This window comes from Micrasema longulum, unplaced genomic scaffold (assembly GCF_059751315.1).
Source record: "Micrasema longulum isolate JH-2025_06_02 unplaced genomic scaffold, ASM5975131v1 h1tg000049l, whole genome shotgun sequence".
NCBI classification, from domain to species: domain Eukaryota; kingdom Metazoa; phylum Arthropoda; class Insecta; order Trichoptera; family Brachycentridae; genus Micrasema; species Micrasema longulum.
The window spans coordinates 919619-938279 of NW_028277256.1; the positions used below are offsets into that span (position 1 = coordinate 919619).

Sequence of the window (18661 nt, forward strand, 5' to 3'; positions counted from 1 at the left end):
AATGGTAAGAATGTGGCAATTATATAATTATAATAGTCCAGAAACATACATTTCAAAAGAACACATGAAATAATAAAATAAAACAAAGATATCTTTCAATTCATTTATTGAAATAAGTACACAAACATAAAATAACATACATAATATTAAATCATGCAAAAATTTGATTTTCATAAAATTAAAATAATTCAATTTTTCATAAAGCAAAAATTAAGCATCAAGCAATTTTTCTCGTGATTGCACACAGATACTTGAGGTTTTATTTTGATAGTTAAAAATGCTTGCTAAACTAAATTAAAGCAAAGTAGTGTCATTTTTTTGTGTTCTTTTTACTTCTCAAACCCTTATTCATTCCTTATACATATTATTAAGTCTATAAACCAATCACATCAATTCTCCACATCGCATTGTTAATATTATTATCCTGCGATATAGAATCTGGTCTGACAGTGCATATTTACAAAAAAATTATATCAATACATTGAGATGTTTGTTTTATATTGGGTTTAAAAATATTCTTTTAAAAATACAATTATTTTGAGATGCATGACTATCTACCTAACCCAACATTTTATCTTACAATTTGAAACATACACAAATAACTAAAAAAAAATTGTTTTATATATGACAGGTGACACTTTTATTAACTAAGTTTAAAATAACCATCTGACGATGTTGCGAGAGCCATGAAACTGGTGAAATTGGTCTATCAAACTAAATGGATTAAAGGGTCAACCTGTCATGCTCAAATCATCAATTTTTTTATTTATTTATTACAATGAACTTTCGCAAAGAAATTACATAGTTACTATGTATTTACATAGTTCAATAAAATTCATCCATAGACTCATAGTTATTTTTTTACTTCATTTTTAGAGGAATAAATTATTAAAATATATTAAATAACCCTATTCAGATCTTTTTTTTCTTATAATAAACACGTCAGCCACATATTGATATGGAAAATACTGTAAATTTATACATGCATAGTAATCCGGATTGCCATTTCTGTAAAATAAACTTGTAAAACATATGTGTATAATAATTTAAAGAGTGACAAATAATTACTATGATTTTTATTTTTTTAATATATATTTTTTAATGGCTTATTCACTTAGAAACTGCATGATGATGTATAAATTATAATTTAAATTTGCAAATAAAATTGTGTTTCTGTTATTAAAAAATGAGCATTGAATTTTTTTTTGCAAAAAAAAATATATTTCATGCGTAAGTATTAACTAATTTTTAATCCTAAACACCTGAAATTCATAAAAAACCCCATTCAACCTAGACATTCGTCGATTCGATGAACGATTTTTGTGGTGGATATTTCTTATTAAAAACATATGTTTTCGTTATGTTTATTATACACATATATGAAACTAACGTCGCTGGACATAAAAGTCTCTTGAGAGACCGTGGCAAGCACCAAGTTGATAAGCGACAACACGATATATTCGTCGATGCGACGAAGGTTAGGGTTAAGTTTGCAAATTATATTACAAATAAATTTTCCAAATTTCTATTTATCAAGATAAATAATTAGTCCGCTCACAAGCAAAATATAAAGTCGCCTACCATGCAAGAGGTCTCTGGTCCGATTCCTGACATGGTTGATATGAAATATTTATTTATTATGTTGTACAAGTTTTAAGATCTGGCAAGTTAATAAACTGCATGTAATGGAAGTCTGATTATGGTCAGACAAAAGACACTATCGAATTTTTTAAAACAAGCAGTTTGGGTACATAAAATAAATGCGATGTAGGATTTGGCAAATTTTTTTTGGGACTAATAAAAATACAAAATGGTGATATTTATAAAATCTTAGTGATTTATATAAAATCATGTAAAGCTTAAGCTAATAAATGTTAACATTTCTTATTTTTGGCAAAAATTTCTTAAAAAATTAAATATAGCCTTGTAATAAAACATAAATATATATGAGTCAACGTTTTTGAAAATAAGCAGTCATAACTCTCGACACAGGCTAGCCCCCTTGCTTGCGCCCCCTGCCTCATTCAGTCAAATGAACAATTATAGGTCAATGACATCAAGAGGATATATAGTATTGCGCCTGTGTAGCTGAACTTTGGTACAGTCCAATGGAAAGGAAAAAATGTGCCAAATATCGAACTGAAGAAGACAACTAACTGCACTAGTAAAGAAACCAGATTTTATTATTGTACCCATCGATAAAACGAGCGCTTATCTCACTCGCAGTCCTGCACAACCGGCAACCGGCCACCATCGAAAGATCCTTTAACATCTTAAGCAGGGTAAAAACTTGGTTACGGTCAACAATGACAGAAAATCAGCTAGTCGGTCTTTGTAAGTGTGCAAAAAAAAGGTAATGGGAAACTAAAAATAATTTTTGTCAAGGTTTAGTCTGAACTCTGTACGCTAGAGTTGAAATAAGATTTAGATCGATTCAAATAGAATGGTAACTAATTTTAGCACTTTAAAATGTTTAAATAAAACATTTTTTAAGAAGAAAACTGCCCCCCTCTGGAGAAAATCCCAGCTACGCCTTTGGCTCTTGAGGTAATTTTTAAGAAAATTGATAACTCAGAGCATTGGCGTAAAATATTTTTTAAATACCCTCGCACAGTATGTGTGTACTATTTTGAATTATTAAATAGCCAAGTAGAAGAAATATAAGTGATCTAATCTCCTGCATTATTTTTTTGTGTAGTAAATATAACAGGGAGACAATAAATATACATATTATCGCCAGGTTTATGCACAAGTTGGTAACTTAATTTGTTTTTAAAATTAGATGTCCTTATAAATGGCACCAAATAATCTTTGTTTTAAAAGTAATAATTTTTTTCTTTCTTACAGAAGAAATATTTTTTATTTACTTTTTAAACTAATATTATTTGGTGCCATTTATGATGACATCTCATTTTTAAAAAAATGTTTTCCAAATCAACGATTCAAAAAATCGAATTGTTGATTTGGGATGAGCTTTTAACTTTAAAAGTACAATATCTCACACTGGTAAAATGCAGTTACCAACTTGTCCCAGAAACCCAACGTTATGTGGATATAAAATATTTTAGTTAAACTTGATTATAAGCGAGTATCAATTTCTTGAACACTTATGTGTTGGAATTTTTCCCATATATGATAAATTTTCACTCATCCAATATTTTTTATGGAATTGGCAATTCATTCATAAGTTGTTATGAATGCAAGATGCACAGAAGATTGAAAAAAGTTTTGGAGCAAAATGTTCTAATATACGAGGTATACCTAGAAAGTTCCGTTTGTATTTCTTACCATCGCAGCGCTGCGATTGCAATTTCGCGCGTGCATGCACTTATCCTGACCTACTAAGGAGCTGACGCCATTTTGAGTTAGCTGACAGTTGTGTATGCTTTATGGTGCTTTTTTGAAATGGCGAATAAAATTTAAGATCCTGTCGTTTGTGGATAAGTTCTGTAATTCTTTTCTTAATGCGAAGAATGTTAAAACCAGTCAACATTCATCAAAAGATCTGTGAGAGTATACAGAGAACATGTGATAAGCGATTATAAGGGGATAGATGAGACAGTTCAATGAAGGTCGTGATAACGTGCACGGCGACGAACAAAGCAGGTGTCTGCTTTTATGAAGAGGGAATGTAAAAGCTTGTGCCACATTATGACAAGTGCCTACAAAATGGTGTTAGTTATGTAGATAAATAGTTTAACAATATTTTTTTTATTCTGAATATTTACTTGTTTTCTTTAACCTGTCAAATATAACTTTCTGGGTATACCTAGTACAAACTATAAAGTGCTTATTATTTAGTTAAGTAATTACAGTGTCATATGCAAAATTAGGTGTGGGGGTAAGAAAATAATGTTTGTAAATGATATAACATGTAACATTTACATACATATTTATAATTTTTTTACTATATATTACATAGTACTCCTTTTAATATGTTAAATAACTCTTCATTAATATTATACCAACAAGTGTGATTAATACAATAAAGAATATTTGTACATATGTCATAATAAATCAAATGTGTATTTTTAAGGCAACTTTGGTACACAAAAATTCTCAGCAGCAAAATATTATGTACACATTTGAATGAAAACTAATTGAAGAAAAGCAAAGATTTCTTAGGTTAACCAACTATCTTATTCATAAAGACAAGCCTTGCAATATTCGTCGATTTTTTTTTATAGAAGATTTTGTGAAAACTTGTAATTGACTAAAAATCAAATTAGCCATATTTCAACGTATTTATAATTATTGTGGAATGTTCATTTAACTACATTTCATGAGAGATGAAATAAACTAGTAAAAGCAATGTTCTTGTAATAAATGCACATTTGTGTATGAGTGGATTAAAAGCAAAAAGGCCACTGTTTCTGGGAAAACCAACAAAATCTATTAGACCATTTCTTTTAAGGTCTTTGAGCACATGTATTTTGTTACTTGTTTTACCACGCACAACTTGCACATTAAACTTAGAAGAAAGTTTTTTTCAAAACCAGTAGGTTTTGTTGTTCTTCCAAAAACAGTGAACACGGACAGTGGCATTTTTGCTTCTTTAGTAAAAAGACATGTTTTTCTACCTTGTTCATAGAAAATTTATAAATAAATAACAATATTTTTTTCACAATGAAAATTATGCATTTTAGAAATTATAAAATATCACTTTGTAACCAAATATATGAAAATAAAAAAAAAAACTTTTTTGTTGACTAGCGACTAAACTAAACATAAGAAAATCAATTTTTTAAATTAACTTAAGTACACATTTGGGATTCTATTAAAATTTGAGACAAAATATATATTGAAGATTAATTTAAATATACGCAGGTGGGCTAAATATAATTGACTAATTTTCTTTGGGCTGTCATATCAAAAATAAAAAAAACAGATTTTATTATGGCTTTGGGGAATAATATGATGTAAATACATACATACAAATCAATATCGTAATAAAAACACAGCCTTACAATTATACGGTTAAGTGATAAAGTGTCTTTAATATAAATAATGTTCTCATTGACATCCCACCATTTTTATTTCCATGAAAAACAAAATATTTGCATTTTTATGATTTAGCCAAAGGTTCAGTGATAATTTTCAGCGACAGTATTGTGCGAATTAATGGAATAAGAGTAATTTTTGTAATTTTTTTGTGTACAGAAACACTCATGTTAATGGAATAAGAGTAATTTTTGTAATTTTTTTATGTATAGAAACACTCATGTCAGCAGTTAGTTAACAGTTGTTTAGCGCCAAAAATTATGACTTACAGTTCATTAATCTTTTGGGAGCTCTTATTGGTGTTTGTTGGTGTGCTATCTGTTGTTTTTTTTTACATTTCTCAATAAAGGACTAATTTTATAAAATATCCCACAAAATTTGTTAGAAAAAGTGGGGGTAAAAAACTCACTGTGGCTCATATTTATCAAACGGTGAAATATCCTGTAAAGAAGATGTTTTGGGGCTGCTTTTCATATATGGGGACCGGATCTTTGATACCAATAGAAGGAATTATGAATAGCCTAAAGTATAAAGCTCTATTGGAGCAGCACTCGAGTACAGAACTGAGTAAATGTTGTCCTAATGGTGGGGCTGTATTTCAACCGGATTCAGCTCCTTGTCATGTATCGAAGTTTATGCTTAAGTATTTCAATGATAAAAAGATAACTCTTTTAGACTGGCCTGGAAATTCACCTGACCTTAACCCTATAAAGAAATTGTGGGCGATTTGCAAATCTAGGATACAAAAATTAGACTGCACCACCAAGATAAAGATGATAGAAGCTGTTATTCAGATGTGGTTTCGAGATGACAGAGTAAAAGAAAATTACCGAAGTTTGATCGATTCCATGCCAAAAGGTGTTCAGGCTGTTATAAAAGCAAAAGAAAGACATACATCCTACTAAATAAAAAATATTTTATGATTGTACGTCACCTGTAACTCAAAATATTAATAAGGAATTTTATTCCATTCATTTGCATAATACTGTAGTTATAAATAACCGAAAATGAGAATTCTATATCATAATATTTTAAATTAAAGAATAGCACCTCTTCACGTTTTTTTTTTAAATTATTATTTTTAAATAAACAAAAACTGTGATTATTTTTTTCGTGCCATGTGTTATAAATTTTCTACAAAGGTTTAAACTGTGCATATTTTAAATGACCTAAAAATGAGACGTTTCACATTCTATGATACAAAAGGCACGTATTACATTACAGCTCCATACTTGAATGCAATTTTTGTTAGAAGCACACTCGGCGGGCATGATGTGCGACATCAAAATGACTTAACACCAACTGTGAGACATTTTGTTTGCGCTAGTTTTTAAACCCAAAAATTATAAATGAAAATTTGTTTTTTATATACATTGATAGTTATATCATTAGAATCATAAAAATCCATTCAAAATGTTCACAAAGTATGTATATTTTCAACGTTATTATTTGATTGTGAAAATACCCTGTACAAAAATAAAACATTCAAGTTTGTTAGTGAAAATTATTGGTGGAAGTTCATTGTAATTTAATATAGAAATAAAAGAGTCTAGTGATAATTTGTGGATTCAAGTATCACTTGTCTTTTATTTCTAATACATATATTTTTTAATAAACAAATTTTAATACTTTGAGTTCAAATATCTTTTACCAATGAAAAACACAGTAAAACTCAACCACCTCAGTGATACTCAGTCGTGTGATACTTCATTTGTTTTCCATTGAACCGATGAAATAATTTAGAAAATACAGTAATACAAAATTAGTCCATCATTTAAAATAACTGTACATTACACAGAATATTTCCACAACAAAAGTTTTCAACCCAGTTAAATCAGTCAGTTATATTTAGCCCCTTTATAAATCTGAATTCAGCAGTGCATTATGAGATCAAAGCTGATCGAGGGGTAGACTGCTGACCTCTCCTATCTCGGAGATGCTGTCATCTTGGCAGGAGTAGGTGATGACGAACTTGAGGAATACAGGAGATGAGTCGGGCCGAGCGAGGAGCATCACCTGGGTCACGGCTGCGGGGGGCAGGAAGGGGCTACATGCGGGGAAATTCTCACCGGATGGAGGTAGAAGACGAACTTTGCAACCCTAGAAGAAGAAACATTTTAGGTTTGATATAAAAACTCTTAGGAATGAATATAAATATGTTTATGATTCATATATTTATTTTAATTCTTGAAATAGTGTGCGCGTTATAATAATAACATAACGTTTAACAGATATGCCTTATCGTTAAGTTCAATTTAATTTAAACATTAATGTTTTTTCCCATTATATAAAATTTAATTCTGTAAATTCTTCTTTCTAAATGGGTGTCTGATTTTTACTTTTTCTCCGGTATTATGATTATGTTCAAGTTGACTGTTTTTTATTTTTTCCAAAATTGTCGGAATTTTTGGACAATTTTATATGCAGATATCGTGGTATTGTAAAAAAATATTTGCCTATATCGAGGCTTTACTGACAATGCATTAAGTCACTAAAACAAGTTTAGGGATAATTACATTTAAAGCTTTTTCAATGCATTATTTCTCCCTCAATTATTTTTTTTTTAAGCTAAAGCTTAAATCTTTATTCTTAAGATTAAATCTTAATCTTTATTCTAAGCATAGCATGAAATTTGAAATCAACCGTTTGCATTTATATTAAAAAATATTTGAAATATATCGAATGCATTAAGTCAGTTAAAAGACTTTTGGCTTAATGCATTCTGTCAGTATAGCCTCTATATATTTAAATATAGGTGCAAGATGTTGATTTCAAATTTTATGCTATGACTAGAATAAAGATTACTCTTTTGAAGCTTTAAAATAAAAGAAAATTATGGGAGAAATAATGCATTGAAAGAATAAAAAAGCTTAAAAGGCGATTATTCCGGAACCTGTTTTAATGACTTAATGCATTTTGTCAGTAAAGCCTCCATATGTTAGTATTTGTAATTTGTTTAACATTGACTTTACTTTTTTGTATCTATTTTTTTTCAAAATAATTCTTAGAGCTTTTTTGTATTATAATATTGTATATAATATTATTTATATATATATATATGTATATATTTTAATATTATTTAAAACTAGAGTCTCTCACTGGATTATTTAGAACAGTAATTGTGACTTGTTTGAGAATGCATAAGTATAAATCTAAATAATTGATTGTGTAATTTTACTAATCAATTTAATTTATGCAACTCGGCTACACAGTTTAAACCCTAAATAATTAAGCATGTAAAAAAATATTGATTTATGTGCTTAAAAAATATGACAGTAAAAACAGTGTTTTACATAGATAATTGGAAAAAAAAATTACATAGGATAAAAAATGGATATTTATTTAAAATATACTAAAAATACAAGTATACTTAAAATACAATATACATAAGAAAATACACCAGCAGACTAAATGTCTGCGCGTGGGCCATATATCAATAAATACTTACAAAAAACATAATTATTAAAATAATAATTACCTTTGGTACCACAGCATGGAATTTATAGTCTCGAATGGGGTGTGTATTGCGACTCGTTGTAGAGATAACTATTACAGATACATCATCCCGAGGTTTGTTCTTTGTGAAATGTAACACAACCGTTATACCATTTTCTTCTTCAAATGCAGTTAGCGGAGGAATACCTCCAGGAGTTATACAATCTAAACTTATATTTATATCTGTCAACGGTTTCATTTCAATCGCTTTAGTAGGAGATTGTTTGGTTTCTAATTTATTTGGAATGTTTTCATCTTTAGAGATTTTGGGTGATTCAGGTTCGGCTTGAGCGGTTTCATTACCATTTGTTTCCAAACTTGGCGGTACATGTTTCCGCTGGAGTTGGCTCGTTTTAGAAGCTTTAATTTCATTTAAATATTCTAGTAAAGAGATTTCTCCATCTTCGTCGTGGGTTTTATGTTTGGCACCGAGCAACGAATCATCCCATGAGATATCCACCATTAAGTCATCGTTGTTTGAGAGTGCTACATTGTTTTTGCCTTCTGCATCCAATGTTTTTGATATTAAGAAATCAAGATCAAGCATACTGTTTTGCCCTGTTCGCTTCTTATCTGCGGGACTTTTGTGATCAACTTCTCGGGAGATTTCGTCTATTGCACGTTGAGGCATTTTACTGAGCGAGTTCATCGGCACTCTATCTAATTGTTTACTGAAAATGTAAAGAAAAATTATTATAATTTTGTTAATGATTCAATTTAGAAATCTTTTATATTGATTTGCCTTTTACCTTACCTATTAAATTGCCCGCCCTTTCTGTGAGAAGGTGGAAGAGAATCTTTTAAGAGATCTGCTCCGAGAGCATCCAAATCCGCTAAACCTTTATTGATAATTGGCTGCGAGGTGGATTTAACGCTTGTTTCGGGTAGATCTAAAAAAAAATTTGGTTCTGGATTGTTTACCAAAAAAAATATTAGCTCAATAAATGAAAACAATGTAAAATAAACGATTATTACCTTGAATAAGGGATGTGACACTGACAGGTTTTAAGATGGGAGCATTGCTTATTTCTGGTTCAATTTTGGCTAAATGTACGTTGGAAAATATATCATCTAGCTCTTTTATATTAGTCTGCCCACTTCCGCTGGATATTTCCGGTAAGTTCTGTCGAGGATTGGGCAGTGGAGTTGCGAGGTCTAGTAAAGAATTACCATCTCCATTCAGAAGGATTGACCCAGGTTGGAAATTACTTCTGGGAGCATTATTAACAGATTCCAAAGACTTTCCATGCAATATAATAGCTGTGTATTTCTCAAAAACTTGTCCCAGTTCATCACTCGCTTCGAGAACATCACCTAAAATGATTTGCAAATGATTTACAACTACTGCAAATAATTTACAACTACTGCAAAGAAATTATTTGGGACTTTAAGAGTGCATATTTTCTAGTATAACTAGTGATAAAAAGTTCGGATATGCATTTCAGTGGGAGTTTGAGGCGTATAATTGTATAATTCACACGGCATCAGGTTGAATGGTGTTAGGTTTGCAAAGAGATAATTATACTAGGAATTAAAGGCAAATTTGAAGCAAAAGCAGAAAAATCAGTAACAAAAAACTGTTCATTGATTATTATATAATATGTACCTACCTACATAAATTTAAATTCAGTTCAAAATGATATATATTAAATATTTAAAAATGACAGTCTTCAAAATAAAATTCAATAATAATTCAATTTTCTCTGAATTTCAGAAAATACATTAATTTGAAAATTTTTCAACAAATGAAACACTATCAAACAAGATAATATGTATTATACATTAAAAAAAAATATTTACATGCAAAACTATTGAAATATACATAATATGTAAATTTGTTTTTATTAACTAAGTAAATATCTTGATGTCTAAGTATCTGACTGTATTCACAAATTTATACAACATTGAATAAATCATAAAAATTTAATATTCTTGTTAACTTTATGAAATAGAATGTGAAAATTAAATTACAAGCAGCAGGTCATTTGTGAATTCATAAAATAATATAATCATTCATAAAAGTTTGCTTATTTATTCAGTCATTCTTGTGAAGAAAATGGCATCTCTTTAGGCTGTAATCTGGTAATAATATAATACAATTTTGCCATTTGAAATCAGTGTTTGTAAAAAAATGCGCAATTAAAAGAACACTTTTTAAAAGTATTTTTAATAAAAATTATATTCAAAAGATTTATATAAACTAATATGTCGGTATACGAGGTGTGATGAAAAAAATACATGGAATATTTAAATATTGAATTTAAATATGTAATTTATAAGAGTCTTTGTTTTTTCCTAAATTGGTTGGCACTAGAGGTGGTTAGTTCGTTAACGACGCGGTCATACTGACGAGGTCGGAAACTTGAACTAGAGATACTTTCTCACGTCTCGTTCATCTAGTTCAGCGATACATCTTCGTATCTTTCGGATTTTCATGTCATTTTTATTAAAACAATTGTATTTGTATATAAATTACCTTAAATCAATACTATTACTCAATGGGAATAAGGAATAAAGAGGAAAGGAGAGATTAAAGAGGAGAAAGGAGATGTTTCTTCAGATGTGATTTAAACAGAGATACTGTAGTAACATCTCTGATAGTGGATGGAAGATGATTTCAGTCGAGCCGCATGGATATTAGTACTCATACAAAGATAAAGTATTGAAGTAATGTTGATTTAGGCTTTATATGATTAAAGAGTAACGGATTGAACAAAAAACTTATCAAATATATTTTTTGGTTGTTAAAAAGAAATACAAGCATATATATAATATATGTACATATAAAAGCATTTACATATCTCTATATGATAAATATTATATGTACTATTATGATTTTAGAGAAATAGCAACTCATGCATTTATTGTTTTGATTGTGCGAATATAAAAGTTTTTTGGAGAAGCCACTCTCTGTTAGGACAGCGGTTACATTATATGCATGCCATTTGAAATAGGATATAATGTAACTAAATAAACAGTAAAGCTATCCGACTTCATGCGGTTTAGTTGACATTACTAACCAAACTGTCTCGCAAGAAACCAAAATTTTGGTAGATTATTTGTTCCTGACATTCCTTTCGCAAGATCTGTTGAGTTTATTAAAACCTAATTATTATAACATTCCGACTTACTACAGTATTTACAAAGTTCATAGATATTAGTTAAGTTCCATTTCGGTCAACCGGTTTGCAGAAAAAACGCAGACAAAAAGTAATAGACGAGATATAGACTCACAAGCAAAGGCCGCCTGTCTATAAAAAATACAAGTGAAGACTGTTTGCATCACTACGACGGCCGTCCTGCAAATGACGGTGCCGATGTTTGATGTTCTGCTCACAATCAACGCTCTCTAGGAATCCAGAGCCATAGATTTGTACAGACGTTTTAATGACGTCATTCGCTGCCACACGACAGCCGCTAGGTGACAGCACCGCTCTCCGAGAAAACCATAGCTTGAGACATCAAATTACACTGCAATTGAAGCACCAATGTAGTACAATAACCTCGTACATGAAATGTAAGTGTACTAACAACAGGCGTTCAAGGTATATTTAAAAAAACTTAATACATTAATGTCCAGCTGTATAAAGAATACAGTTTTTTGTGTGAAACTGGCGTGTTCGCCTAGTCCACTATACTTGTGGTCTTGGGTTCGATTCCTGGCAAGGTCGACATGAAATATTTTTAGAAAAAGTAACATTGCACTATCTGTCTGCCTATCAAGTATTCAGCCTGGCACGTGAAGCGTATCGCCGTACCTTCGTGTTACAGATGATTAATATGTGCTGCATTTAGGGTATCAGTGCACCACAGGGTGCGGATAGGGGTCATCTTCATAGATGATGATGATGATTGCAGTAAATGGTCGACTTACTGAGCATTTGTTCGTTTTGTTGCGTTTCGGCGGCTAGCTTGAAGAGCGTGGGCCTCAGGCGGTTGCAGGCAGCGTGCAACTCCCGTATGAGCTGGAGGTCCTCCACGGAGCTGACTCCGGGTCGGTACTGCTCCAGCATCTCGTCCAGTAGGCGGGCGTTGTTGTGCACCGTCTGCAGCTCCGTTACTCGGCGGGAAATGGCTTCCACACGTCTCTCGTCCTTAACAACAAACACAGCTCATTGGAAATTAAATAAATTGTATTTTTAGATTATCGGACTCACCGGAAACCAATGTCCACTGTGTCAGTTGCCCTACTATCATGTTAAGGAAAGTGCAGAGGACGGGGGTGAATCGTCAATTTAAGGTATTGTGCAGCTATATATTACCATTATATTATATATCTTCTTTCATTATTAAAAAATATTTATTTGAAAAAAACATTTTTATATGTATAAACTACACATGTATTATATTTTCTTTACTAACTTAGTACAATTTGTGGAAATCTGTTATTGGTTCTGAGTTAATACAATATATCTGTTGTTTACTATAAATATGTATGTAGAACTGTCAATTAAATTAAATATTTGACTATCAATAATTATGCTTTATAATAACTAAATTATACTTTATTAATCACCACCACCGTTTATATATTTGGAGAGATAATTTGGAAGCTGAATTAAAAAGAAGAAGACTAGAATGGGCTGCATTCAGCAAATTATTAAATATTTTGAAATCTAGAAGTATCCCAATGCGCCCGAAGAAAAGTATTCGACGCATGAACACTCCCTGTACTCACTATGGGTTTGAAACATCACCGCAAAGAGGAATGTTAAAAATCTCAAGGATCGCAAGATGAATTAGGGAATTAGTGAAAAAGTACCAAAATTACAGATTTGTGATAAAGTATTGCAAAGCTGAAGTGGAATTGGGCAAGTCATATTTCTCGGATGTCGGACGGCAGGTGCATAAAAAAAAGTGATGGACTAGAGGCCGAAAACAGGACACAGAAGCGTAGGGAGGCCCACAGAACTGTATCCTTCATCCACCCGGACACAGACAGTTGAATAATGTTAAAACATTACTAAATAAGTAGCTAGTAATAATTTTAAAATACAAAAGTTAAACAAACCTCTCTGACCATAGTCTTGATCAACCTGTTGGCTGCTTGCAGATCATCAGGGTTTTTACTCTGTAATAGTTTCTGCAGCATCCTGGATCTCTCCTCGTCTTCAAAGATCACGTCTTTATTTCTAGGTCTCGGTACTGGGGGAGGAACGTCTTCCTGTGGGGGTGGAGCCGCTGGTGGAGGAACATCCTTAACAACGCCCTGCTTCTTCAGCATCTCATAGGCATCTCTGATTTTAACTTCTCGTGGGAATTCCAGTGTCCAGGTGTGCATGAGATTTAAAACCTGAGAAAAAAAAATAATCATCATTATTCCCCTTTCTGCACCCAGAGGTGCAAAAGGCAATGTATTTGTAAACCAAATGCAGCATATTTCGATCCTCTGTTAAAGGTAGTGTGATTACTCCCACGATTCAGATGGCACTTCAAGAACAATGAATGTTGCAGTTTAAACCAGTTTTAAAATTAATATTTCACTCACCCTGCCAGGGATTGAACCCGGGACCTTAAGAATGATAGGCGAAGAAACCAACCATTACACAGCGAGGCGGACTTACTCCAGCAATGAGCGGAGGGTGAGTATTCTCATATTGCAAAATCTCCCATTCCAAGCTCAGGTGCTTACCTTCTGTCTGACAGCTGGCGCAGTTTTGCTACCGTAATATTTAGGAGAGACCAACTTGATCATCTCATTGAGGAACCGAAACTTGTCCACTTCGGCGCGGAAGCTCGGGTCGCACCGCTTCATGCAGCAGTCCAGCACTTGGAGGGCGAGAAGGGCCTCGGCCGGGTGGGCGGAGCGCATGCGAGCGGCGAGGATTCGCGTGGCCTCGTAGGCCCCGTTGGGAGACTCCGACAACACAGAGCAGAAGGCCTCCACAGCCGCTGGGTCTGGCCTGTCCAAGGTCGCGTCGGTTGCTCTGTCTGAGATTGAAAACACAATTATTAAATCTTGCGTTATGATGTTACGTTTTCTTTTGAATCCAATACAACATATTATGCAAGTCTTACAGTATGGCACATAACGACGAGAGCAAAGTCCTGCAGTACATTCACCCAATGGAGAAATGAACGTGGCTTATAAAGAGACCACAGGTCGTGGTAACACCCAGTCAGTCAGTCATTCAGCACCAGTTAGCCCAGCCAGCCCGAAGACTCAGCTCAACGCAGTCACTCAGCTCCAGCATGTAGTCCGAATGCAGTTACTTTAACTCATCACCATTACTCTCGCACTCCAAAATACAGTGTCGTATCTTATTCAACATGCAATAAATACACACCATCAAACCGCAACCCCACCTCTTCTGTTCTATGACAATCTCCAATTGGGACGGGACCACTACACTTAAATCCTACAGATGTTTAAAAACAGGCAGAATGGTGCATGTTGCACAGTGTGTGAAGTGGCCACATAAACCAGCCAATGACAGATCATCAGATGGCGGCCTCCGTGGTGTAGTGGTCAAGACACTTGACTCACTCACGGAAGGTTCCGGGTTCGATTCCCGGCGAGAACACAAAAATTAAATGTGATTTTTCTCAAGCCTGGGTGTTCCGTGATGTAATTCACCACTGTAATTGGGCCTGCTGGCCTGTTGTGGTGCTAAAAAAATAAATAATAAGCCCTATAAATGCCTAGACTTTCATATTTGCTTCCCTTAAATGTTCTCCTTCTCTTTTGTAATATTATTAATAGACAAGAAGGTGACTATTGGCTGATATTCCTGTCTTATGTATCCGGTATACCAATATTATATTCTACATGTTATTGTATGATATTATAACATAATAATGATTATTATTACTTATATCAATTAATTTAAGCATGAAAAATAGCAATAATATTTATAATGGCAATGTTTCGTATGATTACCTTGATAACACGTATGTGCAATATAGTGAGTGGTTGTATATATGTGCATAACATACCCATTTTCAAATGAAAGGAAAAGAACAAAAACTAAAAGTACATTTTTATTTCAAATTGTTATTTTAATTAAATATATTTTGTGAATCCTTAGTAAACACGTCCACACATAGAAGATGGTACGCTTTTAAGGTCATTTAATTATTATTGATAAACCCTTACTTATTGTGATCGGAAATAGTTAAGTGTTTTAAATCGTATTTTTCTTAGTAAAAAAAACTTAGATCCATTTTATTTAAAATATTACAACACTGTTTGTAATACATGGGTCCGCGATTTTACTTAAAACATATTTATTTTTTAACATTTTTGTGTGTATATGTGCGGTAAAAACAGTTGTTATGAAGGAAGACTGACGTTTCAGTTCGTGGGTTGGGTCTCTAAAAGTTAATGATTGATAATACGGCGAAAAGACACGAAGGGATTAGTAATTGAAAAAAAATAAAGAAAAACTATCGTAACTGAATATTAGTAAACTATTGTTGTTTTATATTGTATTTATTACTTACGGATTAAAGCATCGAGACTTGTAATGACAACCTCCATGTTTTCAAATCAGCTGTGTCGAAAGAGTACTGCCAGAACAGGATAAATTAAATTGTTTTAGGTGATCACGTGATAATAACAATGACGTTTATTTAATCGCTGATTTACTAATAAAACCCTGCATTGCTAAAAATATAAGAAATGTATTTTTATTGTTTATTTCAACAATTTTATTTGAATTTTTGTACAGTTTTTAAACAATACGTTTTTGTCGCATATAACTGCGCATTTTTTTTTGCTTTCTGGCAATACTCCTTATTTTCAATTTTCAACTAGTCAAGATTAAGTCAGATCAAGTTGAGGTTGTCAAAAATATTATCTAATATCACGCTTAAAATGTATTTTTCGCGATTTTCATTGATTCTGCGACAGTCCAAGCCACTGGCTTCTGTCACGGACACATCTGCTAATGCAATTAAAAATAGGCATGCGACCACCACACCTACGGGAGCTATTCTCCCAGACCCAGAACGCACTCCTTTCGGTTTGCTAGGTCTAGTTTGCGCAATTGTCCCTGGTCTCTTATTAGGAGCCGGAATAAGTAGAAACATTGCGAATTTCTTGGAAGAAAACGAGTTGTTTGTACCGACAGATGACGACGATGATGATGACTGAGGGTTACCCTTTACCACCGGTAAGAGTGAATAATTTTAGTCAAGGTTGTCTGCGTAAGCATAACTGAGGTTTCAATATTATTAGCTATATTGTTGACAAAAATGTACGTTGTTAACTTAGTGAATAAAAAAATCAAATACCCCCAAATTTATATAATTTAACACTTTAAAAAGTGAAACAACAACATGAATAACAGCCGGACTGTGGGCGGTGTAAAATGGTGCATACAGCAATATGCTCCATTAAAAGTAAGGTAAGATACCTTGTGCATGTATTTCATTTAACTTTGTATACATACATGTTTGTTTTACATTGGCAGGCTTATTGCCATGTGACAATTTCTGCTAACCATCCAAAGTATGGATGAAGTATGGATCCATGTATTACTTATGTTTTATTTTTAAATGTTTTTGGATAATTTTCTGGACTTTTCCACATGAAAGTTCCTTCTTTTTGATTCCTCGGCAAATTGGGGGTTTGATATTTTTTAGTATTCTATTTGATGTCAACCAATTCCATAAAAAATTTTAAAACACTCAAGTGCGAGTTGTATTGATTTAAAAATTTCCAATAATTTTTTGAAAACTTTTCTCCTTAGTAATTTTCTGAAGGGGGGTAATTTTATTGATCAAGGGGGGGGGGTCAACATAACTTTACACTATATCTTGTTCATTTGAGGAAATATTTCAGGATCGGATTGAGTAACGCGAAGCCGCACTGATACCTCATGACAGGATTTTTCTCCAACCAACTTGATGAAATAAAAACCACGTGTGATATTTATGTTAATAGTTTTAATCGGTATAAAATACTTAGATATTACAAAATTGTTCTATGTACATTTTATTAAATAATATTCCATGTTTAATTGCTAAATTATATATACGATATACATATATATGAATTGAAAAATCTATTATGAATAACCTTTGTTGGCACCTGTTTTAAAACTTACTATTTATTGTGCTTTGTTTTAATTGGCTCTCACATTGTGACGTGCATTTAGAGAAGAAGCTCTTGGAGCTGTTTTATAAGATAAGACACATTTTAAGGTCCAGAATGACCTATTAGTCATTTAAAATGTAGTTTAGCATGGTACTAGCAGTAAATATAACTAAAGTTAATACAATTGTTGTTACATGTATTAAGAATGCTCATGTACTGCTTATACTTAGTGCATTTTTGTAATTTGAAATAACTTCGCTTGAATGGAGAGCCATAATATGATAGTTTAACTAATACTAATAAAAATAAGTTAATTTAAGAAAACATTTGTTTTTATTTCACAATAAATAAGATAAATTTATAATACGGTTGAGTTGTAAAAACATTTATAGTAAAAGATTGATACATATGTAGAAACATACATAATCTTAGGACTAGGGTACACAAATTAGTAAGTGTTTGTTGTTCTTATGTATATTTTTCATCGGCTACTACTGCATCAGCAGTTACAGATGGTCATACAAGATTAATAATAATAAGTTTAATGATGAGTAAACCGATATAATGGTAATGCTTTAGTGGAGTACGGTGATGGCTTATTAATATGAAGAAAGAACTTACTAGAACATTATTTATACTCAACCCATTATAATAATATTAATCACATTTCAAACAGTCCATAAAGTAAAACTCGTGTAAAGCTATTCACAAGTAAAAAAAAAAAAAAAAAATAACAAATCAATAAATTATATATTTTAGGTAGACAATATATTTTTTTTTTGTAATAATTCCATCCAAACATAACTTTGCACTTACGGGTAGAATATTGAGACAAAAGCCACGATTATAATTCAATTCAGTATGCAAAAACGAAACAAACATGTGAACAACCGTGGCCTTAAATCGTTTGATGAAAAAAAGAGGGTTTAATTATTTATTGAATTATTTTTAGTCTAAAATTTATTTTGAAGTACATATATATTATATAATCTAAAGGCTTTATTTTACGGATCAGAAAACTTTTCAGATTTTGGCTTTGAAATATTGTGTTGCACAATAAACAAAATAATTGAAATCTTGTATGTAAATGTAAAATTTTAGAACACATCCTAATTTTGATCCAAT

The 18661-nt window shown here is 31.9% G+C and overlaps 2 protein-coding genes across 2 annotated transcripts; one reads left to right on the forward strand and one right to left on the reverse strand.

Moving 5' to 3' along the window:
* Nucleotides 1–89: 89 nt before the first annotated feature.
* Gga (ADP-ribosylation factor-binding protein Gga) lies at nt 90–16195 on the reverse strand. Its single transcript, XM_088229080.1, has 8 exons — nt 15940–16195; nt 14129–14427; nt 13508–13789; nt 12371–12590; nt 9472–9810; nt 9251–9386; nt 8480–9167; nt 90–7101 (listed from the first exon to the last, which is right to left on the reverse strand). Exons 1-8 carry the CDS (start codon nt 15974–15976, stop codon nt 6892–6894), a joined length of 2211 nt encoding a protein of 736 aa, XP_088085206.1. The 5' UTR covers nt 15977–16195; the 3' UTR covers nt 90–6891.
* Nucleotides 16196–16237: 42 nt separating this feature from the next.
* Nucleotides 16238–17860, forward strand: LOC148285191 (essential MCU regulator, mitochondrial-like). The gene is made up of 2 exons (XM_088229116.1): nt 16238–16610; nt 17282–17860. Exon 1 carries the CDS (start codon nt 16313–16315, stop codon nt 16589–16591), a length of 279 nt encoding a protein of 92 aa, XP_088085242.1. The 5' UTR covers nt 16238–16312; the 3' UTR covers nt 16592–16610; nt 17282–17860.
* The last annotated feature ends 801 nt before the right edge of the window (nt 17861–18661 follow it).